At 36.0% G+C, this 26,978-nt stretch overlaps 1 protein-coding gene across 2 annotated transcripts in view; it reads right to left on the bottom strand.

Moving 5' to 3' along the window:
- Positions 1–26,978, bottom strand: part of Arhgap6 (Rho GTPase activating protein 6) — a 472,030-nt gene that overhangs the window by 34,187 nt on the left and 410,865 nt on the right. For both annotated transcript variants that reach the window (XR_007344780.1, XM_015487958.2), the window contains exons 3-8: positions 18,976–19,047; positions 11,430–11,686; positions 9,314–9,509; positions 4,139–4,194; positions 1,477–1,627; positions 300–448 (exon numbers count right to left, since the gene is read on the bottom strand). Coding sequence is in view for 1 of the 2 variants with exons in the window: in XM_015487958.2 (XP_015343444.2) it covers positions 300–448; positions 1,477–1,627; positions 4,139–4,194; positions 9,314–9,509; positions 11,430–11,686; positions 18,976–19,047 (881 nt within the window). In the remaining variant the exon portion in view is untranslated. The remainder of the gene's footprint in view (positions 1–299; positions 449–1,476; positions 1,628–4,138; positions 4,195–9,313; positions 9,510–11,429; positions 11,687–18,975; positions 19,048–26,978) is intronic.

Raw genomic sequence — 26,978 nt, forward strand, 5'->3', positions numbered from 1 at the left:
CACCTCTATAGCACATTGTTTGTCTTCTCTTCACAAACAAAAATTCAGGGTCTTGAGTAAAGCATCATCATGGAAAATGACAGTCTCATTTGGAAGCATCCTTGAAGCATACAAGGAGGCTAATGTGCATTTAGGGACTGCCCTCCAGAGAAGATTTTGTATTGATTTCTTTCTTTATAGACAGGTCAGAGATGGAAGGTGTAATTTTCTTCAACTGATGGCCATATTAATGGATTGCCCTTTTAAAAACCAGGAGAAAGGAAGAGTCACAGCATCCATGGAAGTGAAGGGGTCCATACCTCTTGCCCATCTTTGCTGACATTGTCATCAGCATGCCTGGCCACGATGGAAAGGAACTGTAGGAGGCGATGGAGGGTGTCGCAGTTGCAGGGAGGTAGAAGGTAGATGAGGAGCTGCAAGGTGCCCAGCTGTTCCTCTGGCTCCAACACTATGAAAGGCAGACAGAATTGCTCTAAATGAGAACAGGGGAGCCCACATGGTTCAGACACAGAGAAGGAAGGGAAGAGGAATGACCTCTTTTCAACTGACTTAACAAAGAAGTTACCAAGGAAAGCCAGTTTATGCCTTCACCTTTCTCCCATTACTTTAGCAATTTTGTCATAAGGTTCTATGACAGAAAGAACAATTAGACCTGGGGAAATAGAACATCTAGAGACTTCATGAGAAAGGCGGTTCTATTCCTCTTACTTTCATCTCTTTCCTTTCTCTGGCATTACTCATCCTGATTTAATGGATTTCAGTCTATTGTTGGTAAATATTTACTAACAATGGCCTCAAATTGGTAGATGTTCTGAAATTTGAACTTATAATGGATTTGAGGTCATTTCCTGTTGAGAAATACACAAGGGACAGATTTTTTTTTTTTTTTTTTTGGTAATACCTGAGACATATCACAAAGACACGGTTTTGTTGTTCTTTTGTGATCCCTTTTGAATCAAAGCACTGGAGGAAGACATGTATGCAGGATGACACAGCTCTGCCCTATCTCTCCTCTCCCTAGACCTCCATGGAGTCTTTATCTGCAGCCCCAGAAGCAGGTACATTAAAAGTCCTGAAATTGAGCTATGCCATCTTACTTCCCCTGAAATGTTTTGTGCCCACTTTCCTCCTTCTGCTTTCTTTGACTCCTTCTTCCTTGTATTAGAATTATCAGCTCATTTTTAGGCACAGACTCAATGTGTTCTCTCACTGGTACTCCAAGCTTCAATTTATAGCACCTTTTCCTGTCCTGGGGGTCATTTGAAAGCATACCAAATTCTTCTTGACTATTTCCATTTGTTTTATTGCAAATTCTTCTTGATAATTCTACCTAGAGTAAACCTCAGAAAATTCCCCAAATACCACCTTCATTAGAGACTGGTGAATAAGGACAAAAACAGTTATTGGCAAACACATTTCATGAGTGAGCTGGACATCCCAGTATTCCAGGGATACTTTCCCACAAATACTACGTACAGAGAGTATTGATGAAAGCTGTGTACAGCTCTCTAGTAAGAAGGGGATCTGGCATGTCCCTCAGGAACTCCTTCAACAAGGCTGCCACATCATGAACACTGTGCTCTTCTTCCAGAGAGACGTCAATCCCACGGTCAAATTCCTCACGTAACTGGAAAAACAATGGTTCAAGTGGCAGTCACATAACATACCTCAATGTTCAGAGTCCACCAAAAGAAATGTTTTGATGTGTAACATCTGGTATTAAGTCTGCACAGACCCCAAGAAGGAAAAGTAAACAACATAATGCTTTGATCCTCAGAGTCTACACAACCTGGCTATGAATATATATGTATTTATATCCATGACTACATGTAAATATACATACATACACGCACATACACATTCCCATGACTAAATATACATATACAAGTTTAAATGTCTTCTTAAATAAAACTATCTGTGCATTTCCTGTTAATGATGGAAGCAAGGGGTTCAAAAATCACAACCAGAGTATTGGGAGGAAGGGCTAAGGGATAGAAGAGAACTTGGGTTAATTGTAATTATGAGAAGGAGAAATCAACCTATTGCACACTCGTTATGCATGTTACTAATTCTGATATGTTGGAATTTTTATATTTTATTAAGATACTCAACAAGAAAACTAGAAGACTATTCTGCAAATAATGAAACTAAAAACCCTGATATTTGTAACTAAGGCTTAAAAGATGACAAAATTTAAACAAAGGCTATCTTAGATTTGTCAATTACCAGAAGGATTCCCTGCCTTAATTTTTATACTAAGTCTATAAATAAAGACATATTCCTACCCTTCTCCATCTCTCAGACTAGTTGAGACAAAGTGATAAAGAGTATTCGTGTGTGTGTGTGTGTGTGTGTGTGTTGCTGGGGATTGAACCCAAGGCCTTATGCATGTGAGGCAGGCACTCTACCAACAGACCTATATCCCCAGTCCTAGCTATTCTTTTTAAAATAGTGTTCTGGGAAAAAAAAAAGTTCAGAGTGCTAAGGAGTGGTATAATAAAGTAGAATGGTGAGTGAGTTAGAACATATTGCATACTTGGAATCTAGTTCTAAGGAACCACCAATTCGATTTTATTGGGTAATCCTTAAATAAGCCTCCATGCAAAGATTCTCCTTTAACTGGATCAAGATATGACTGATGAAAAATTTCTGGCACTCTCTATTTGTCTACCTGATGTGACTACCCACCACTATCCTGAATTGGTCAGTGATTCCAGACAACTCACTATCAGTGAGTGTCAGGAAGGTAGAATAGAGAGGGCTTCCATCAGCACTAATCCAACAGTGCTCATAGAGACACATGTTTCTTTTCTGAGCACACACATGCAGAAAGTATGGACTGTTCAAAGAGTTGGCCAATAAAGTAAGAGTGACTAATTAAATTGTGTGATTTTTGAATTGACATTCTAAATTTCTCTAAGCCTCAATAGAAGAGGGTGAGGGGGGCGACTTTCATAGCTGGTGGGTGGATTTATTGAGATGATATTTGTGAAAATATTCTGCAGTTCTGCACAGGTGAGAGGTCTAGGAAATGTTACAATACTATCTTCTTTCTTGCAAGTCCTCTTGTGAAATATAAATGTTGCTTAATAATCTTTTGTGTGACCATTAAGGATAAAAACCCACAAACCAATCAAAGAGTTTCTACTTTTGAAAGTGCTTTTTATCTTGACAAAAAATTAGGGGCATTTATTTCAATTACTTTTGATAATATAAACAAATATCATTTCATCAGTTCCATCCAACTGAAATTTGTTTATATTTGGCCTTTTTTTGAGTTGGTGAGTTCCTTATTTCCTTCTGTTGGAACCAACAGAGGGGAAAATACCATTTAAATTTTGTTTCACTAACAAATGAACTATTTTTTCAAAGGATTCAAAGGATGGTTTGCCTTTTATGAAGCCATCATTAACACAGAGACCTGTATGATCATAGGAACCTATTCTTGACAGTCGAATATCAAACTTCTGTTGCAAGAATGTTGTATAGTGCTGAGGGAAACCAAGGACTATGGTTTCATGATAAAAGAATTGGAAATCAATTGTTCTGTGGAAGCTTAAGAATTATTTTGGGGGCTGGGGTTGCGGCTCGGTGGTAGAGCACTTGCCTAGCATGTGTGAAGAACTGGGTTCAATTCTCAGCACCACAGAAGATAAATAAATAAATAAATGAAAAGTCAAAAGAAAAAACAAAAACAAAAGAAAAAAAAGAATCTTGAAAGAATAAATGCATATACATAGTATCTTATGTGAGGAGAATGTTAATGACATTTTTATGTCACATTTTAGTAAAAACAGGCACAATCATTTTCTACTTACTATCACTTACTGATTAGGTACTCTCTGAATATCCTGCTTTTACACTTTCAGTAAGATGTTTATCAAACGGTTTTCTTTGACTGAACATGGCATGGACATTTCTACACATTTTCTTTCAATTGCTTGATCCTGACTCTGTAACAACTTTTCTGAGCTTCTGAGTTGTTGCATTTTATCTCCTAGAACTAAATTATACTATAATCAATTAGAGGGTACATAAAATATGTTCAGAAGGGAATGTGCATAAACTTGAACTAGCACATGGTAATTCAATTAAAAGTCAAATGAAATGGACAATACACTCTTGACCTTTCACTTACTTGTCTCACTCTCTTTTTTGAGCTTCCTACTCGGAATATCCCCACTGTCTGGAGACCTGTAAATAAGCAAACACAATCAATAATCTTTGTTTTATGTCTGGAGATTCTGGAGGAAATCAAAATAGAAAAATAACAGAATGCCATTACAGTACCATGCCATGCAGAGCAACAGTGGCTTTACAGTGTATACTAACACTTCCTTATCCTGTACTACTTATATTCTCTGGATGCCAAAGGGTTAGCACTTTCACCATCAGATTCATTCTGTATAAAGGTTTCTGATGAAAAATTTCCACATGATATTATATATTTCGGCAACATCTCCATATGAGAGAAAAATTGTAACATTTTTCCATTATTCAGAAAATTACCTAAATGTGAATTTTATATGGATTTTAGTTTTTATCATCAACTTTAACATACATGTCTCTTATTTGTCTAATCACTAAAATGTATCTCTTAAGGAAAATCTACAAAATGCAGAAAAATGTAAATAGTACTTTAAAGATACTAATACAGAAATAATCACTTAAAATTTTGGTTTATTTTTATCTAGTCTTTTATATCTATATCTATATAAACATACATTTATATCTATGTATATATAATTATATCTGTATATAAATATGTAAATACATAAAACATATATATTTACATATATACATACACACACAGAGATATATATATATATATATATATATATACATATATATATATATATAGAGAGAGAGAGAGAGAGAGAGAGAGAGAAAATGCCACCACCTTCCCTCAATATTATGCCACAAATATTCATGTCATTAAACACTCCTTCTTTGTAAATGTCATGTGAAATGGATACAAACTACTTTGTTGTATGAATGGACCATGATTTGCTCCAAATTTCCCCCAAATGGTGTATAAGTCTCCCCAAAATACCCAGACTTGCTTTGTTATGATAAATGGCCCTACTCAGAACAAATCTGATTGTCTTAGGATCATGTCCTAGATGTGGAATTATAAGGTCAATGCATTAAAAAAATTACCCTACCTACAACATAAGTAGTATTCTATAAATTCGCTCTAAAAATGTCTGTTTTTTTAAAAAAATGTAATATCACTACTACATAGTAGAAATTTCAACAATAGTTCTTTAATAGTATTAAATTTCCAGTTAACATCCATATAAGGTTCACAAAGCATGACATGGTCAATGTGTCTTTAGTCTCTTAATTCACATGTTCCCCCCTCCTTCTGGCTCCCCCCCCGCTACATAATAAGGGGTTTGACAAACAGCATTGATTTCCCACTTTATATCTTCCAATCATCTGTATTTATATCCTCTAATCATCTGTATTTGGACACTATGTGGTTTCTCTATCCCCTTTAACTCCTATAAAGAGATAGTTAAGGTGTAATTTTGGGGTAAGAATACTTTACAAGAGGCATTGTGTTCTTCCTTCAGGGGGCATAGAATGTCCAAAAGGCTCTCCATGTTCCTTTGTGAGTCATTAATCATTGTCACTGATAGGCATCATCTATACTTATTGTTTCATTGGTGGCACATTCTCTCTTCATTTGGGGATAATCAGTTATGAGAATGATGTCAGACTGAAACTGCTAATGGCCATTCAAAGCCATGTGAAGACAGATGATCTGAGACTAAAGCCATAAAACAGACCACTCATGGCATTATTCAAATCCTGGATTCAGCTGAACCTAGATCTGACTCCCAAGTTATTAATAGGGACTGTTAGTTTTTTCAGGAGGACAGCATTTTGTTTAATATAGTTTTACTGGGCTTCCTTTCTCCTGCCACTAAAATAATCTGACTAGTGTAATATATAATTAACTTGGAAAGAATTAAAATCATCATAACATCATTTCTTTTCACACAGAAACAAAATGTACCTCAATCTGTATAAGTCATGTTTTATATATCTTGGTAGAGTTTTGCAGTTTTCTTCATGGAAGTTTTTTTTACATATCATTACAGAAATTCTGGGTATATGTTTTTATATTAATATGAATAATTTTATTATTGTAGAACATAATTGATTATTGCTTTTAAATTGAAATAAATATTTTATATATTAATTTTATGAACTTGCCATATTAAGTGTTAACAGTTTTTTAGTTGGCTTTCCAGATGTTTTTAAAATCAGAAAAGATAATATCCATAAATATCCCATTTATCAGTTTTGTATCTTAAAGTATTATCCTGGATTTCCATAATAATTTAAAAGAACTGCACTGAAAAGCTGGTTATTGCTGATTTGCATAAGTACAATTTGATGCTTTGCTTGAGGATGAGATGTTGCTTTGCATCTATTTCTCAAAGGACTTCCATCTCCTTGTCACTGCCATCAATTAGTGCACCTGATAACATTTTTTTGGTACTGGGGATTGAACTCAGGGACATTCAACCACTGAGCCAAATCCCCAGCACTATCCTATTTTGTGTTTTATTTAGAGACAGTTGCTTAGCACCTCGCCATTGCTGAGGCTGACTTTGAACTTGAGATCCTCCTGTCTCAGCCTTCTGAGCTGCTGGGATTACAGGCATGTGCCATCACACCCAGCTGTGCACCTGATAATTGAAGCCAACTTCCAATGTAATTTATTGCTTCTTTGTCTCTGGGAGTTTGAGAACAGAATAATTAAGCTATTTAGAATAAAATAAAGAATTATATTTTTCATCTCAAAATGAGCATACCAAGTATCCCCTTCAAAATTCATGCAATGATTTAATTAAATAATGCATGTAGAATACTTAATACTCATTTACTTCATTCAGGGTCATATATGGAGAAATAGACCCTGAATGAAGTAAATGAGTTGTCATATGTGCAAACTAAAAAAAGTTAATATAATAGGAAGTTTTAGTAATTTTAATTTCGGCTACACTTAATTTCTTATTCTCAGATGATTTCTGAATAGTTGAAATTTCTACAGATGTCAGATATCACATAGAGATTTTCTATAGAGGTAGGACTATTCATTTTTTAGAGAGAGAGAGAGAGAATTTTTTAATATATATATATATTTTTTTTAGTTTTCGACGGACACAACATCTTTGTTTGTATGTGGTGCTGAGGATCAAACCTGGGCTGGACGCGTGCCAGGTGAGCGCGCTACCGCTTGAGCCACATCCCCAGCCAGACTATTCATTTTTCTGAATTTCTCCCATCTGTTTTGAAACATTCATTTAAAGTACATTATCTCTGCAATTACTGTATTATTTCACAATTTAAAACTGGTTTAAAAAATAATTCATTACAGGCATGGTGGCACATTTCTGTAATCCCAGTGCCTCAGGAAGCTGAAGTAGGAGGATCTCAAGTTCAAGGCTAGCCTCAGCAATTTAGTGAGACCCTGTCTCAAAATAAAACAGGCTGGGATGTGGCTCAGTGATTAACTGCCCCTGAGTTCAATCCCTGGTACCAAAATAAATTAATAATAATAATAATAATAATAATAATAATAATAATTTAGCAACTAGAGATTGATTGCCATAATTCCTATGTACCTCAATGAAGTATAATCTGAGATTTTTTTTAATTTAACTTTTTGAGGTAGAACTAAGATAATCTTTAGACAGTCAATGCCTTTTTCTGACATAGCCTTACAGTGATTTTCCTCAAAGAGAAGATACAGTCTAGGCATTCAGTAACTATGACTTAAGATAGTCACTGATAAAAACAGGGAGACAATGAAAAGGAATAGATCTGATAAAGAAATGTTACTGTCCCAGAAATTGATGTGATCATCTTTCTCCCCTTTTCATTAGAAACTGAAATGGAAACTAGACCCAAAAGCACCTGAATCTCAAGCTTAGGGGTGTCAAGAAACCAGGGCAGGCACAATAAGTACTAGGTCCCATCTGAAAATCAGCCTAAATCCCAGAAATATAATTTGACTCTGCTATATTTTTGTCTTTTTTATGGAAATGTGTACATCTGGGAAATTGAGGATGTATAAGGAATTTTGACCTAAGTATAGAAAGCATTCAAATGAAATATAAGTGAGGAAGTGTTGGGTACATGAATATAGATGGGGCCAATATAATGGTCAAAGACCAATTTTGGAGAGGGTGAAAAATCCTCAACAAATGTTTATAAGACTAATATGATTCATGTCCTCTGCTACCCAGTTCAAAAACAGGCAAATAAAATATTATGTAAGAAAGTATTCTGAAGTTTGCTTTTTCCCCCCATTGGTTTAAAATGACCAGTGTTAATCTATTTGAATTTGAATGTGTCTCTTAATTTTCTAGAGCAATTTGGTTGAGATATCATAGAAACCTGGAATATAATCAGAGCCTTGGAAGGCCAAAAGATTCTTTCCTTTAGGCAGTAAGCTATATGTTAACTCTTCTAACTATTCCTTGTTAACTATTCCATTTTTATTACTAACAAATAGATGAGAATGTCAACAGTAACCATGTCTGCATGATAGCCTTAGAATTTTTTTTAGTTTTCATTTTTTATTGTAATAAGCATATTATTTTTAGAGTAAAGAAATAATTAAGAAACTTTTTCCATGTTCATAAATACATGTTCACACTATAGCAAACAAATTTACATTAAGAAAATGGCAGTTTGATGAGCCAAAAATCTAGATTGCAGCAAAAATTTTTAAAGAACTCACCATCATTTCAATGCCAAAATATTAACTGTAATTTAGTTGCAAAGGATTACTGTGGAGAAATTTTAAGTGTACATTATCTATAAAATGGCAAACAGCCATATGTAAACCCATAGTCAAAAATAGTATATTTTCTAGTAACCTAAGCAATGTTTTTTTAAAATATGTTTAAAAAAATAAGCTGAACTAGTATTTTTAGAGGAAACTTTATGAGTAGCTTCAATATATATATAAAAACCTGACTCTGCTCTGTTTGAAGGTGGGCTTGCAGACAGAAGGTGTGCCCAGCCTAATAGAAGTGGCCCTTTCCTAAATTTCTCGCCCAGAGTCACTTCTGAGAGCTCTTGAGGGCTGAGCTGTCCAAATACCATCAAATTACCCCCGACAAAGCTTGCTGAGCGCACAATCCCTTAAACAAACATTCACATCTGTTCACTTTCTTCAAAAAAGTAAGTCTGGTGAAGAGCCCAGTCAAGGAAACTCCCTATCAAGGGAACACAGAGTCAAAATTAGATGCTTAAAGGAATGGTGCTGACAGACAAGTCTACTTACCATGTTTTTCCAGATGCTGACAACAGCTGTCCACCAGTCTTGGAACCTGTCTGTAAATAGGATTCAGACTGAGTTTCTTATCTCTGGCTTTCTCTTTTTTATTTTGAGCCTCAGCGGGCAAGGAGAGTTGTAATGCTTCTAGTAGTCGAGATTGGTTGTCATCCAGATCGGTGATAGAGTCCACTGACATGGCACCCTATAGATAACATACAGACTTGAACAAGAGGACAGAGAAGAAAAATAGCTGCCTCCAGATTCTATGCAATCAATATTTTTGCCCATTATTATTTATTACTCCTAAATTAATACCACTTGATTTAATCAATTTTGCTATATGTATCTCAAAAGGAAAACAGTACTTTTTGAATAAGTTAGAAAATCTCCACAACATAGGGTAAGATATTGACAGTTAAAGTTTCAACAATAGACAAAATTTTCCAAATGGAAGACAAGAGATGGGAAACATATAATTAAAATATTTTGACCCAACCACTTCATTTTATGAAACAAGAAAAAAATCACATACTCAATGAATGAGGTAAAGTCAAAGAAGTCTTGTGAATAAAAATTCCCTTAAATGTGGTCCTGGGAAGCAGATTTTTAAAATAGGAAGGTTCTATAAAATAGTCTTATTTTAGTTTCCTCCAGAAGCACATAATGTACTTTATTAGGAGGTTTCCCAGGAAAGACCTACAGAGGGAATGAGAAAGGGAAGGGAAGGCAGCCCAGCAAGGGAGAATCATCAAGCCTGTTAACATTATGGGCAACTGCAGGTCCATCTCCCTGGATAACCCCAGGAGATTGTGTAGATAGTGCCCTAAGGAATGAAGGAATCAGTATGTTTATACACTAAGTCTCAGGAATCATTAAGGACAGCCTCTTGTTGGGGCAGAGAAGAGAACTTATCTCCTTAGTACTTAAAACTTGCTATCTGCTTGTTTTGGGAGCCCCTGGTCATCAGAGCAAGCCCTCAGCAAAGAGTTGAGGTGCTGGCAGATGGAAAGTGGGTTGTCATGCTTGGAATGATAACCATGTGTAGTGCAGCCACCCATCTGTGATGAAGCATACAGGAAGAAGTTGGCTGCTGGTGTCCTAGTAGAGGCTGGACAAAGGAGAGGGCATTCGGAAAGCCCACTGTCTAGGCTCTAGATTTTCAGAAAGCTAAAATTTACAGTTTTACTATTAACTATCATTTGAGTTTATACCAAGTGACAGGCTTAGATGAACAAATTCATTGTGCAAATTCAACTATTCCATAATTTTGTCATTTCTTCATTTTTAAGCATAGTCGGTACTGCAGTCAACACAGGGCGCAGGTCTTGCTTTATCTTGGAGAAATCCTCCATGTTGGTAGCTGATTGATATTTATGGATTTTAAGTTTGGGTCATGTCTGCAATTTTTATTAGGGCAGTCTTCAATGGATGGAGGTGGCAAAGATTTAGGGCCTCCAGGCAGAGGAAATGGAGAGATCTCTCAGTGACCAAGGAAGTCTTAGAGATGCTTATCTGACTCAGCCAATTGTCAGATAAGCATCTGTCTGCTTGAACAACTCAGCTTTCCAGGTTTGAAATTTAAAATGCCAAAATAGCACAGTGTCTAGAACATAGTACTCATTTGATGACTGGTACCATATTATTATAGTATTGATTTGAAAGAGGCCACATGTAGGATCCTATGGTTCTATTTAAGGGGAAAATGCTCGATTGAAAGAAAAAACTATCTTTGTTTATGAAGACCCATAGTCAACTCTTTTGGTCAGGCACATTCTCAGGTAGTGAAGAAATTAACAAAAACACTGGGTCCTGTCCTCAAGCTTCACATATAGTGCAAGACAACAGACTATAAAGACAGACCAGGATCAGTGGCAATAGTGTAGAATGTTTAGGTTGTCATGGAGTACAGTGGTAACAAAGGGGTGACACTCAACAGCTTTGAGAGGAGATAGAGAGAGATTTAAGGATGTGCCAGCTGCTCTATGTGCAGTACAAATGCTCTCTGAAGGAATGGATCCAAGCTACATATTCAGTCTTCACATGAAGAAAGACTCGAAGAATAACCTTATACATCTTCAGTGTTCCTAACATTAGTGTTGCAAAAAAATTCTGGCCAACTCACCCTCCTCCTGGCCCGAGGAGCTGGTTCTGGGGTGTTTGGGGATGTTGACTCATTTGGTGTTTCTGAGGTTGAGCTGAGAGATGAGTTACTGCTTGAGAGTTCTTTGTTTTGTCTTTTATTTCCAAATGGGAGGAGGGAAGCCACAAAATCAGATGCATCCTTCTGCTCATCCCTCTGAGAATCCTGCTTGAGTTTGTAGGCCCGGTCATTGGCAATGACTTGGGATAAGGGCATTCCAAAAGCTTGTGGGATGAATTCTGGAACCAAAACCCGGACATTCATATTCAGAGAGTTCATAGACCAGTGAAGACACTTATTTACATGTCAGACCAAAGGGCAAACATGTTCAAATGATAGTTTTCTGAAGAACCAATCAATCAATAGACAGAGATGACTTTGTGTTTATCAGAATGGCCAAAGTTATAATTTCAATCAAGAAAACTAGTTGGTATAAATATGCATTTTGGAAATCTAGTTATCCAGTTTTTTTTCCTGTGTGCCTTGAATCTGTTTTAAAGGAAATAACATTAAAGAGAAGTGTGACATTTTTAATAGAGATCAATAGTACTTTATGCTCATGAATACACAGTTTTCAAACTCAGTCTTTGATTTGTATGTTTCAGAAGTCTCTGAAGGCTAAAAGACATGTGGTGAATGTACTTTTCCATTCATTAATAAGTATTTATTGAATACCTATTATGTGCCATGTTAAGCCACACATTGGGGATGGGTATAAAGCTTATAAAACACCCCGTCCTTGCTGGTTTAGGGGTTCAGAGTTTAGAGTGGGGTTGGGGAGTGCAGAGTCAGATATTTAAATAATTATAATAAAGTGACTATCATGTGTTATAATATATACATGGAGCAAAGGCTGAAATTCAGTTAAGTAGGTACACTTTTAGGTTCCCAAAATAAAAAGCAGCATGCTGAATGAAAACCGGAGAGGCAGAGGAGGAACTTAGGAACAAATTTGCTCATTTTACATTGTGTTCCTCATTCCTGTATCCCACCTCCAGCCAGCTGGGTTGTGCCTGTCACCCTCATGATCTTTACTCAAGCCATTCTGCTGGCCACATGTAGATATGGACTCCACCACAATGTATCTGATGGGGAGGCCTAGGATATAATTTTTTAAATCCTCTAGTAAGGAAGGGGCACAATGCAGAAATGTATGATACTATTTGGAAATGTACATATAGTTATTTGCATTCTGCATCTATGTAGTGAATCCATTTGTATACATATATATTGGATTCTTAGGGCCAGACATTTTGCTGGCAATATTTTAGATTCATGCTAAAAATGCATTAATAATTCAATCAAGGGCATTATTCCTGTTAGGCTCAAAATTAGTCTCCTAGCAGCAGCAAATTGGAGTCTAGTTTCTCCCTTGTTTTTATAAGCCCTATGAATGAAACCAGAATGATCAAGGGAAAATAATTCTAAGGTTCTTTGTTCAAGGGAAAATAATTCCAAGGTAGTTCACTAACATTAAATCAGGTGGAAATAGGCTTTAAAAGGTTTACTCTTTGATTCATGGCAAAATTTTAAACTAGGCTAATGGCCAAGTAGGCATTAAAACAAGAAATGCTACTTTAAAGGCTTGTATCTCTGGTTCTATCAAAACATGCAGTTTGTTTTGAAGTAAAAACTTTAACTTCATTTGGGGATTTTTAGAGGTGCTTGCCATTTAGTATCAACATACTAGGTGACATGAGATAATAAAAAAGTTAGGCATCTGTCCACTGAGTGATCAATTTGGACAGTGTAGAAAGATCTAATATTCTCTACTGACAAAAGGTCAGTTCTACTATTAGCAAAATTAGAAAGCAAAAGGGACAATATCAGACACCAGCTGCATACCCTGAGGATTTATTATACAAATTAGTGCTATCTTGTCTGTGGAAATAAGCAAATATTCTTACTTCAAAAAGAACATTGAAATGTATGAGGTGCCACATGTCTGCTCATGTTAGGCAGACACATAGTAGGGAAAGGGACTACTGAATCTTCTGCTAGCCATTTTTTCCATATAAGGAAACCTAACCAGACTCATTTAAATATTTTTAATATCTATGGAAGAAGGAAAAACTGTAGTTTCCTTTGGAATCTGTCATTTTTTAGTATCTGAAAGTCTGTCATTCTACTAATTGGAATAATTTAATACCAATTAAACAGATAAAATACATGAAGTCATTCTCCCTCACTTATTCTTCCTCTTTTATTCAAGAGATGTAACCACCCACAACAGATTTTTATTTCTCTCTTGAAGGCTTTATTTTCTGGTTGAGTTTATTTCTTCAGTGGTAGAGTGTGGATGTTGTCTCCTTAGTTTCTTATTGCTTTCCCTGAGGACTCTCACAAGCTTCACAAAGGAGAACTCTCTCTGCTCTAATATGTAGTGCAGTGTCTATGCAGTCTCTCTAAAATTTTAGGAAGGATTCCTGAATATTATTTATTCTTAAAAATATGACTATTGTCAAAGAGAGGACTCATTACCAGTCTACTGAGCAAAAGCCTTATTTATATGTAAATAAAGCATTGGTTACACATGCCTATGTATGGTTTCAAAGCTCTTCTGTTGGATGGGGAAGAACTTTGGGACTCTTCATGTTGACAAAAGCTAAAAAATTGATAATTGGATTTTAAGACTACAAGGAAATTACCCAAGATTATCTGTGCTGGGTCAAGGCAATGGATATCATGTTCTAGCCCATGGCAAGTGTTCAATGAGGAGGCTGTTTCCCGGCTGTTTTCATCAAGTAATAGCACTCCATAATGACATTCAACATATTTTCTTTGAGAATTTCTACATGGTGATAACTGATACTTGATTTTTATATTGCTATTTAATATGAAGCAAAACTAAGGATTGTATCAACTATTCTTTATATAGTGTTACTTCACAGCTCATATATAATGATATACTTGGACAGTGAGTAACACTAAAGCAGCATTATAGGATTTCAGAATAATGGGATTTCAGCATAAAGAAAGGTGCCAGAACTGGAGTACTGTCATATTTTTTGTTGATTAATAATACATGGCATAATGTGTCAATGTCCTGAGGGGAGGGGATGTATCCCCCAGAGTTATGCCACAGTAAAACCTAAACCTATGTGCTCTGGTTAAGAGGCACAGTAACTGGAACAAAGTAGCTATTTTTAAACTATCCCCCCAAACTGATTTCTTTTTTGACATAAGAAAGAAATTTTCTTAAGTTCTGAAAGTTTTACAAATGCTTTCAGTTGCCAAGTAATTAAACTAAGAGAAATTAAGTGTGTGGGACTAATCTATATGAAATGTTTTCTGAATCAGTGTTAATCTTGAATTAATTTCCATCACAGAGATCAAAAGGTAAATACAAGCACTGCTTGCATGGCAGGAGGGAAATGGGAGTGTCACATGATCTGCTATGTATTTTATCAAGGCAATTAAATAACATGCAGAACATGATATGTTCTGATAGAATCAATTAATGTAGTAGCATATTAAACACTTGTGAATCACTCATTATTGGGACAGCAATTTGACTCTGAAAAGCTGCTCCTCTTTATTTTTAGATGGCCTAACCCAAGAGGTCATTTAGAGTTTCCTGTTTTCCTTCTTTTACTCTTGGACCCAAATGATCATTTTTCACATGCACAGCTGTTATGAACCCAAATGCTAATATTCTGTGGGAAGGAAATAAAGTGTACTGATCACCACTGTGCCAGACTAGCACATTGGTGCCCTCACACTCTGGTTCCCAGGCTATCCTCATAATGGCTTCCAATGTTGACATGAACAGATCTTTATGTATAGGAAATGCTATTTAATTACTCTTCACTTAAGTCTAAGATACATTGGGTTTAAACATCAAAACTACTTTATGCACCAATAAAAATGTGAATGAATGAAAAAAATACTTTATAAAAAATCAACACTTCGGTCATGGAGCCTGATACCTTCCCTTTAGTTGGATGAGTGATATGTCTTTGAAACCATCAGGAGCTGCCATTTTTTCCCTCAGCGAACTCTGCAGGGCAGTATAGAACATGGCTAAGCTTTCACTGAGCCTACATAAATATGATTTGGTCTGGAAAATGTATAATAGACCAGTGTGTATCGGTCAATTACTTCCTTGGCCTTTCCTTCCTGGATCATTCATGTTTTTACTTCCTGCTATTTTGTATATAGTAATAAGGCAGCACATGTACACACACATACACACACACACATACACACACAGAGAATGCAAACATCTATCTTCTCCTGCTAAAATGCTCATTATGCTTAGACTAGCTTGAATATGTACTTTTCAAAGAATCACCTAAAATCTATGTTGTATTTAAGTCCCAGAATGTATATCTCTATCCTAGAACAAATGAACATTAAGAGTTAATACATTACTAATACAGAAGTAATCCCTTATCCACAGTTTCACTTTCCATGGTTTTGGTTACCTGTAGTTAACTGTGGTCAAAAAATACTAAATGGAACATTCCAGAAATAAGCAATTTATAAGTCTGAAATAGCTTTTATTATAGTACATTGTAATAATCAATCTATTTATTATTAGGTATTGTTGTTAATCTCTTACTGTGCCTAATTTCTAAATTAAACTTTATTGTACAAATGTATGCATGGGAAAAAACATACTATATGTAGGGTTTGGTCTTAAAACCTGGCAGGAGAATAAGCCTAAGCACAGCTCTAAAAAGGAAAAATGATGTGTGTGTGTGTGTGTGTTTAGTGTTACTTAAGATGTACACTTTTGTCAGTTCTATCAAAAGTAAGTAAGGCTGGAGCCTATAAAGGAGGGTTCTTGTGTAGGAGTGCTTAATAATAATGATCATAAAGGACTCTGGAGTCACAAGTTTGTCCTGAATTAATTTGAGCCTGATCTCATAGATCTACAAATCTTCCTGATCTCCTACATTGATAAACTTGATCTGTTTTTCATTGATATGATTATGAGTTACTGTCTTCACAGTTTTCAGAGACTGGCTGAAATACTAATTGCTTTGGTGTAATTGTTTACAAAAAAAGTAATGCTTTGCTGTCTGTTTATTGTTGTCTTAGGATGATACCTGCCCTATGTATGCTATGTCCAGTCACCTGCCATCTGCCACTGTGGACCTCTGGACTGCTCTGATGCTAAATGCCTTTAACTGTTCATGCCCCACCTGATAGAGAAAATGACTTTGGTTTACTTCCTCTAACTTCACCTTCTTTCAGCAGGAAGCAGCTTGGAGATGTTGTCGCCTATTTTCCCATAGAAATGGAATGTAGGAATTGACAGTGGGAAAATGTTAACAGTGGTCTACTTTATGCTTTGAATATAACCCTTGCTGCTCTGCCACAGCAGCTTATTTTTAAAATGGATGTGTTTCTTTCTCTTCCTCTCTTACTGCTCCTCCCTAAACTCCCCCCCCTCCAAATCTCAGGGGAAACAGGATTACCTTTCTTCCCAATTTTAGGCAGATTTATCTGTCCATGAGTACACACCCACCATAGGAATGAAGTAATCCAGACTTTGGGGATGGTGCCAGATCTCAGAAATATCTATCTCCCAAATTAATAAGCGAATTACAAATCCAACAAAGAACACATGGAATGTAGCCTTTGAATCACCTCTTTAAAAAGAGCTCCATTCCTGCTGATGGGGAGAATCACAGCCTCTGGGACAGCAGTCCCCTGTGTTTCTCATTTGCTAGCAAAGCAATAAAACTTCTTTTCCTTTTTATGCAAAAAAAGCACCCATGCTCTAGGTACCCTTGCAGACTGAGGGACTCAGACTCCCTGCATGGGGATCTGGGCTTTAGTTTTTTGCTATTTTTTCTTTGCTTGTTTGCAGTACTGGAGATTGAACCCTGGCCTTCATGCATTCTAGGCCAAATGCTATGTTCTAAGCTAGACCTTGATCATTAGGATTTTTAAAAGTTCCACCTTTATGTATATCTATAAAGCACTAATTTAAAAAACTATAAATAAATAGAAGGAAGACCAGTGAGTAGAGAAAAGGGAACAAGGAGAGGGAAGAGGGAAGGGAAAGGGGAAGTACTGGGGACTAAATTGGAGCAAATTATATCCCACATTTGCATGATTATGCCAAAATAAACATCACTATTCTGTATAACTACAATGCACTATTATGAAAGATTTTTTAAACATTCCACGAATCATCATACTGTGTAGTCAGGGGTAAGGAAGGATTGCTGAAACTTTCACCTTTTTTTTCCCATCTGAGATAAACATTTGAAATCTCTGAAGATATTTTAGTTGGGGGCAATGCTACTGGTATCTAGTGAGTAGAGGCCAAGGATACTACTAAATATCCTATGGTGCACAGGACAACCCCTGCCACACAGGTTTTTCCCATCTAAAGCATCAAATCCTACCAAGGGTGAAAAACCCTGCTCTAAGGGAAGCAAAACAATGATTTTTCCATTCTTTACAATTCTTTATCTCTAAACATGATGAACCAAATGTTATGATCCTTAAGGCACAGTTCAAGGTAGATTCTGGTATCTATAGTGTGGAATAGGTCTTGTCTAATATTGATCATAAATGCATTTTTAAAATATCTGTTATTTAGTTGTTGATGGACCTATATTTTATTCATTTATTTATATGCGGTGCTGAGAATTGAACCCAGTGCCTCACACGTGGGAGGCAAGTGCTCTACCACCAAGCCACAACCCCAGCCCATGCATTTATTTTTAAAGCCCTCGGATTCATTGCTTTCCATTGCTTTTCAAGCAGAAATCCAAATACTATATAAAAGAATTCCAAGGTAAAAATTGTGTCTGTTCTCATTCATCATGCAATTACTGATTCCCATGAAATGACTATACATTAATAGGACCACAACATTCAGAAATCATCTAATATGGCTCTAAGAGAGAGCCACAAAAAATTGACTGTGTTAATGAGGCCCAGCTTTCCATTAGGCAGGCTCAAAGACTATTAGTTAAAAATGACCATAAAAACCCTGAAAGAAGGACTCAAGTGTCAGTTCCCTAAATAGACATAGAAGGGACACAAAACAGTGTGATGAGAGGCAGCAATTCCCAAAACATAGGGGACAAAAAATGATCATGCTATGTCTAACATAAAAATGCTGCGAACGGCACATCTTCAGTAACCCAGGAGGCTGAAACTGTTTCTCTCCAGTAGTCATGGTAGGCTAATCCAAACTCTTTCTCATTCAGCTAGCCCTGCCTAACTATCTGGATTCGCTAGACAGCTGGTTAGTGTTAGTGATGCTGTCCATAGCTACTTGATCCAGGTCCTCTTATGCATAGCTGATTGGCCAGAATAATTGGAACCACAAACTTGGCAGAAGTCACACTCTGCTCAAATGAGCTGAATTCATCAATTCAGTACAGGGATATTCAAACAGAGAAGAGTAGACCAAATGTCCCTTAATGATATTCCATCATAGAAATCCAGTTTACATAATAAAATTAAACCACATACATCTATGCAATTCAAATCCCCACCAAATTCAACCATTATGCTCAATGGAAGATACATTTGTTTTATTTATTTCATCTTTTACCTCTATCTTTGTTTTTCTCCTTTCCTAGTGAATCCAGTTTCTTTCTCAAAGATTTCTTTCTTTTTTGGCCATCTGTAAATATTAAAAGAACAGGAAGTTATGAAATGAAGTATACAAGTGATTTTATATTATCAATAATTACATTTGAGCAAAAGTATGACCTCTTTCTTACTTCACTCATAATTTGACATTTAGGAACATCTCTAAGAATGCATGAATATCCCTGATTTGGACACTACGTATAACCAGTCTTGATGTACACTCTTAAAATTTCTTTCAGTCATGGAAAGTATAGAAAACTTCCCTCCTTCCAATGTAATTTAGCTTTGACATGTAGATATGTTTGCTTTTATTATTACATAAGTCTCTTTGATTCTCCAGGATTATACAAATCAATGTCCATCATGAAGCAAACATCCCTTTTTTTTTAAAGAGACAGAGAGAGAGAGAGACAGAATTTTTTTTAATATTTATTTTTTAGTTTTCGGCGGACACAACATCTTTGTTTGTATGTGGTGCTGAGGATCGAACCCAGGCCGCACACATGCCAGGCGAGCGCACTACCACCCAAGCCACATCCCCAGCCCCAAGCAAACATCCTTAAGAGAATTAATAATACATACAACTTTGACATCTGTGATTTAGTACAGTATCATTGGATAAGGAAATGGATTTGCGGATCCACAAAAATATAGGTTTAACTATCACTATGCCATTTACTATGGGTGTGACTTTGGAAAAGTCTCACCATCCTTATCTATAAGATGAGAATGTCATGGGGTTATTGTGAGAATTACATGGAACAATGCACATGTAGTGCTTAATGTGGAGCCTGATACAGCTTCACAAATTCATATCTCCTTCCTTTGTGGGGGTTGAACAGTAGCCCATGACATGGTTGCATCATAATTTAATTAATAATTTCCCCATTGATGGATGTTGGGGTTTCTATTTTTTCACTATAATAAGTAAGGAATATATCATTTTATTATGTGGTACTTAAATGTACTTAATATGTGGGACTGGGGATATAGCTCAGTTGGTAGAGTGCTTGCCTCACACGCACAAGGCCCTGGGTTCAATCCCCAGCACCACAAAAAAATGTTCTTAATTTGTTTGTTTAAATTGCTAACTAATAAATATAGCCCTCGCATCAGTGGGCAGCTGAAGTAGAATTCCTGGGGTGTCATCATAAAATATTGGCCCCGATCATTGCCAGAATGTGTTTTGGAATTATGCAGCTGTCAGTTTAACTTGTGGGAGGTGTGAATCGTGAATCTACATTGTGATTGCATGACAGTCATGAAGCTGATGCCACCCGGAAATTCATGTTTAAAAGAGGGATTAAGAATTGATTTACAGGGCACACTAAAATGTAATAAGGAAAGATGGTCAGCCCAATAAAATTTAAAAGCAATACTCTGGTATCAAGGAAAAACAGAGTAAGCATTCTGAAACAGTAATGAGCATTCTTGGGATCCTCACAGGGTTGCAGATGTTCCTGACTCCTCTGAATTTTTGGAGGCAAAAGAACATCACAATATAGTCAACAGGCACATTCAATTCTGCCTCCCTTTCAATATTTTAAAAATGATTCTCCTTCCACAAAATGAAAATAGTTCATAAGTGTTCTCAACCTTTTCAGTTATAAAATTTGCATAGGGAAAATTATGTACATCAGTTGTAATGTGGTAAAGAGTCATCAATCTCTTTCATCATTTATGCATTCCTATCCTCAACATCTAAAAGTTGATCTAATTACTAAGGCCTATTGTGACTTCTTATATAGAGACAATAAAACATTAAAACTGCACAAGATTTTAACCTGTTCTCCAAATAGGATTGATAGTTCTCTTATTTTGTTATGTTTTCTTCATTGCTAATTCATATCAGCAAATGTACTTGAAATTAAAAAATTTAGTTTTTAAATCCTCTAGTTCCTTCATTGAAAGAGTCTTTGAGACAGACTAATTAAGTCATACATTAAAGACTAAGAAATTTAGCATTGGGGTTGTGGCTCAGTGGTAGAGTGCTTGCCTAGCATGCCCTGGGTTTGATCCTCAGCACCACATAAAGATAAATAAATAAAGATATTGTATTCATCGACAATTAAAACATATTTTTTTTAAAAAAAGACTAAGAAATTTATTTTTATAACTAGTGGATGGATCCTAACTTTCAAACAAAATGTCAAATAGTCAGAATACATTTAGGATGGGGGTATTTTCATTTAAGATAGAATGGCTTTAAAAATTTTTTTAAATTATGGAATGGATCGTAAATAGATGTACATAAATACCAATGTACAGTTTAAGTTTAAATAATAATTATAAGTTCAACTTTGGCATATTCAGCATATAAGTAAAGATCTAGACTGTTGCTTATACTCAAAGAACCACATTTTGCATCCCTCCTCCTCACCCCATGTGATTATTGGTCTGATTTTTGAAATAATCAATTGATTTTTTTTAGTCTTACTATCTAGGCATGCATAGGTACAGAATACAGTTTTGTTTTGTTTTTTTTTTCCTTTGGGGATAATGTGGATGGAATCACACTGTGGGTATTCTTTCTTATTTCATTTATTTCACTCACCACTTTGGGAGATTCATCCTATAATTCCCTCAGGCAACTAAAAGTCATTCATTATGATTGTTACATAGCATTTTCTTATATGAATTTACAGTTAAATTCTTCCATTGAACCACTGATGGAAATTTGTGTTATTTCTAGCTTTGGGGTATTAGGAGCAGTGATTTTAAAAATTCTATTCATGTCTTCTGTACACATACTGATCTTTCTGAGAGGGTGATTCTGAAAGTGTAGTTCAGAACCTGCAGCATCATTATCACTTGGGAACTTGTTAGGGATGCAAATTCTCTATGGTTTCACCCAGACTCAGTGAATCTGGAGTAGCCTCCAGCAATGTGTGTTTGAACATACTCTCCAGGGGATTCTGGTACACACTAAAGTCTGAGAGTCATTGCTCTAGGGTATATACATAGAAGCTACATTGCTGGGTCAGTGTGTATGCAGTATTAGGCTTTATTAGGTAGTGCCAAACTTTTCAAGGTTGTTTGGCTCCTTTCTATTCCCACCAGAATTAGAATATAGTTACAAAAGGATAATATATACTTAAACTCCAAACTGCAAACAGTATCTTGAAACCTCCTTATAACCGAAGTGTGATTTTTGTGAATAACTACCTACAATAAAAAGTGGAGCTGTTTAAAGTAACTATTATCTTTTTTACTTAATTTTACGTGAATATTTTTAATGGGCAATTATATGAAATAATACATGATGTACAATATTGTGAAGTGATACAATGTTTTAGTATGTCATTTTCTCTTTTCAAATCTTCAAGAAAGTGACCAGAGCTGCACAATGAAACCACTTGTTCCTCTTCTCCTTGGTGTTCAATCATCACTTTTCTTGGGGTCTTCAGTTTTTGAAGAATTTCTCATCTTTGCTTCCAGAGAGAACAAAAAATCGGATCAAAAGGTTTCCAGATTACATGCTTGTACCATACAGAACAGTTTATGTTCAATCAGTTCCTTGGATGGCAATAAGTGTGATAAATGACATTCTGTATTTGTCTTAGTTTTCTTTCTGCTGTTATAACAGAATACCATAGACTGGATAATTTATAAACAATGTAAGCCTATTTGGCTCATTGTTCTGGAGACTGGGAAGTTCAAGACTGAGAGGCCACATCTTGTGAGTGCCTCCTTGTTGTGTCATAACATGGTGGAAGGCATAATACAGGCATGTAAGAGAAAAATAAAGAGATGGAACTTGTAGGCTCAAGCCATTGTTATTAATTCATTCATGATGGCAGAGTTCTCATGACATAAGTGCCTCCCAGTAAGCCCTACCTTCTACTGAGGATTGTTTCTAACACCCGCTTTTTGAGGGACACATTCAAATCACAGGGTTTTTTTTTTTTTTTAAAGAAATTCAACCTTCCAAACATCAATGCCATAAAAATATTTTTTAAATAGCTTTATTTAATTTATTTATTATTATGTGGTGCTGAGTATTGAACCCAGTGCCTCACACAAGCAAGACAAGTGCTCTATCACTGAGTCCCAGCCCCAGCCCCCATAGGAATATTTTTAATGATGCAAATAGTAATTATCACATGCTTGCTTACTGCTTACAGTGTACACATTATCTTAGAGACAACAGTGATCTGGAGGACTGTGTCCTGACCAGAAACCATTTTGGAACAAGCACTTAGGGATTGGCTCCCATGTTCTCTCCTTTAACCAGGCATCATAGAAGTCTGTATTAATAAACCCAGAGGAGACCACGACCTACATGGGAGACCACACAAACAAATGACTCAAGAGCAGATGGTAAAGTAGCAAGTCTTTTGTATCCTAGTGATCCCAAAGCAAAGGACCCATTTTGTTGGAGGTAGTTAATATGGGCATCATATTGGTGGAGACCAACATTAAGCAGGGTCTTTAGAAGAGCTGAGAATAAGAAAACATGAAATTGCTCCTGTAAGACACACTATTCATGGACTCATTTGCAGATGGGTAGTGCTCCATTTTAAGGCCTGTTTTTGTAGCTAGACTAGAGGCTCTCTGAGGAGAGAACCATGCTTCTTCCAAGGGGATAGTACAGGATGATGCATGCCCTGAGAACTTGTTGACACAGTGTAAAGTCAGAAAATCAGAGATTTGTGGTTGGGTATGAGGAAATTCAGAAGCAATGAAGTATATACTTAATAATGTTAAGGTGATCAGATTTGGAAAATGAAGGATATAAAACAGTATTTTCCATATTGAATTAATGCTAAAGATAAAATAAGAAAAGCAAAAGTACTGACAGCACTGGGTCCCACATTCCTCTATCCCTATAGACCAGCATAGGCACCTGACCTTGAATCACCACACCCATTTAAATTATCTGGAAGGCCTTGACGTATGCAACCCAGTTAAGCCTAAACAAAAGTTTCCCACTCTTTCAAATCTTATAAAAAATCCTGCTGAAAAAAGTTTGAAGGAATGCTTTTTGGCACCATCTCCCCTGTTTCCCAGCCACAGCTGCCTCTCTATTTACTTGGACCAGAAAAATAGACTCTCAGAGAAAGCAAACCAAAGGAATTCATAGGCAAAATGAGTGGAGCACAGTTTAAAAAGTGAGGGAAAATTATATGCACAGGGACAATTGAGTGGCAGAATGGGAAGTAGCTCTTTAGAAACTGAATATAATATATGACAAATTTTCTTAGCCTGGGTTTGATGATACTTGAATCCAGATATGTCTTTATTATGGGGAATTGTACCATACATCATAGATATTTTGCAGTATCTATGACATCTATCTACTAGAATCCATAGCACCCACTCACTCCCTATTGCAACAAGAAATAACATATCTGGGCATTACAAAATGTCCCCAGGTACCAAAACCACTGAGTATCAGAACCACTGATCTATGCGTATAGCTCTATCTAGAGAGCAGCTATGAACCATGTGAATGTGAATAAAGCATTCATATTTTCCCCCTTGTTACCAAGTTCAATCAATACCAAATGTTTTTGTTTTAAACAGAACAATATCAAAATGCTTACAAGTTATTGAGATTTTAGATATCAGGATGAATTTTGAGCACAGAAGCAATTTCCTTCAATTTATGAAAAACAGAAGGCTACCTATAGTTATCTTTCTACTAATTCCTGAGACTATATGTAGGGAAAGAAAGTGAGTTTCTTTATAAAAAGAGCCTTTTCTTTCTTTCAATAAAGTACTATGTCTTCTTTTGGGTGGAAAGATCTGGTGGAAAAGCATTTGTGGTGAATAGTGGTATGAATGGATACTATTAAACATTTGAGGAAGGCTCTAGAGGACTAACATTGTGCATGAAAAGACTTACTAGCCCATACATCCATAGGTCAGAACAAGGATTCATCAGGATATTTTAGGGAGACCATTTTGCCATCAAACGGAACTGTTCAGCAATGGAATGAGCTACATCCATAAAAGCACCATTTGCTATGGCTTCCATCTTGGTTGTACTCTGCCTTATATCCTTCACTCTGAGAGAAGTCAGGTCACTGTCAATCCTATGCAAAGGACTAAGCAGTAAGGAACTGAAGCCTCCAGCCAACAGCCATATGAGTAAGCCTGGACACAGATTCTCCAGAGCCAGACAGTCTAGCTTTCAGATAACTGAAGCACCAACTAAGCTGGTGAACCAGAACAGCCCAGCTAAGCTATTTGCAGAAGCTATGTGAGATGAGAAATATTCATCATTTGAAAAAAAAAAAGGAAAGGAAATGATGCTAATCTAAGTGTAATGTAATATCCTAGATGGGATCTTGGAACACAAAAAGACATTAATGGGGAAACTGGCAAGGTATGAATAACTCTTTTATTGATGGTTATACATCAAAGTTGGTTTCTTTGCTATGATAGTAGTCCGAGGCTATATAAGTGTTAACACTGGGAAAAGTGGGTGAAGTACAAAAGTAAGCTTTGGACTATTTTTGTGACTTTTTTGTAAGTTTAAAATTATTCCAAAATATGGGCTGGGGATGTGGCTCAAGCGGTAGAGCATTCACCTGGCATGGGTGGGGCACTGGATTCGATCCTCAGCACCACATAAAAATAAAATAAAGATGTTGTGTCCACCGAAAACTAAAAAAATAAATATTAAAAAATTCTCTCTCTCTCAAAAAATTATTCCAAAATAGATAAAAAGGAAAATGTAGTCTTGAAATGCATATTAAAGAAAAAAAGTGCTAAAGTAGTCAAAGAATCCTGAGCAATAAGAGCCAATGCAGGAGGCACCACGATACCCAATTTCAAATTATACTACAGAACTATAGTAACAAAACAGCAATGGTGCTGGCATAAAACAGATGTGTAGACCAATGGAATTGAGTAGAAGACAGAGACAAATCCACAAACATAGTCTTCTGATCCTTGAAAAAGGCATGAAATATTTTATAGGGCAAAAGATAGCCTTTTAAACAAATGGTGCTGGGAAAACTGGATATCCACATGTAAAAGAATGAGAATAGAACCCTATTCCACACCCTGCACAAAAATCAACTCAAAATGGATCAAAGTCCTAGGAATAAGACCAGAAGGTCTATAACTGCTAGAAAAGACAGGGCAATACTCCAGCACATAGGCACAGGCAATAACTTCCTCAACAAGACACTTATAGAACTCAGGAAATAATAACAAGAATCAATAAATGGGACAAAATCAAACTAAAAATCTTCACTACAGCAAAATTAATAATTAATAGCATGAAGAAAGAACCTACAGAATGGAAGAAAATCTTTGCCAGCTGCTTGTCCAACAGAGGATTAATATCCAGAATATACAAAGAACTCAAAAACACACAAAAAAATCAGTAAATGGGCAAAGAACTAAACAGACAGTTCTCAAAAATAGTACAGATGGGCATCAAATGTGTGAAGTTATGTTCAACAACTTTAAGCCATAAGGGAAATGCAAATCAAAACTACTCTGAGGGGCTGAGTAGAGGTGAGTGCTGTGGTACAGCACTCACCAAGCATGTGTGAGGCACAGGATTCAATCCTCAGCACCACATAAATAATGATAATAAAGGTATTGTGTCCATCTACAACTAAAAAAATTGTTTAAAAAACTACACTGAGATTTCATCTTATTCTAGTTGGAATGGTAATCATCAAGAATACAAATAATAATAAATGCTAGAGAGAACATAGGAAAAAAGGAACACTTTTACAACTGTTGGTGGAATGTAAATTAGTACAACCACTATGGAAATTAGTATGAAGTTCTTCAAAAGACTAGAAATGGAACTACCCTATTATCCAGTCATACCACTTCTTGATATTTTTTAGAAAGAATTGAAGGCAGCATAGTATAGAGAAAGATGCTTATTATAGGAGCACAATTCACAATTGCCAAGCTAAGGAATCAGCCTACATGGTCAACAGAAAAATGGATTAAAAATTTTAGTATATATATATATATATATATATATAG

The sequence above is a fragment of the Marmota marmota genome, unplaced genomic scaffold (genome assembly GCF_001458135.2).
Source record: "Marmota marmota marmota unplaced genomic scaffold, marMar, whole genome shotgun sequence".
In the NCBI taxonomy this organism is placed as follows: Eukaryota; Metazoa; Chordata; class Mammalia; order Rodentia; family Sciuridae; genus Marmota; species Marmota marmota.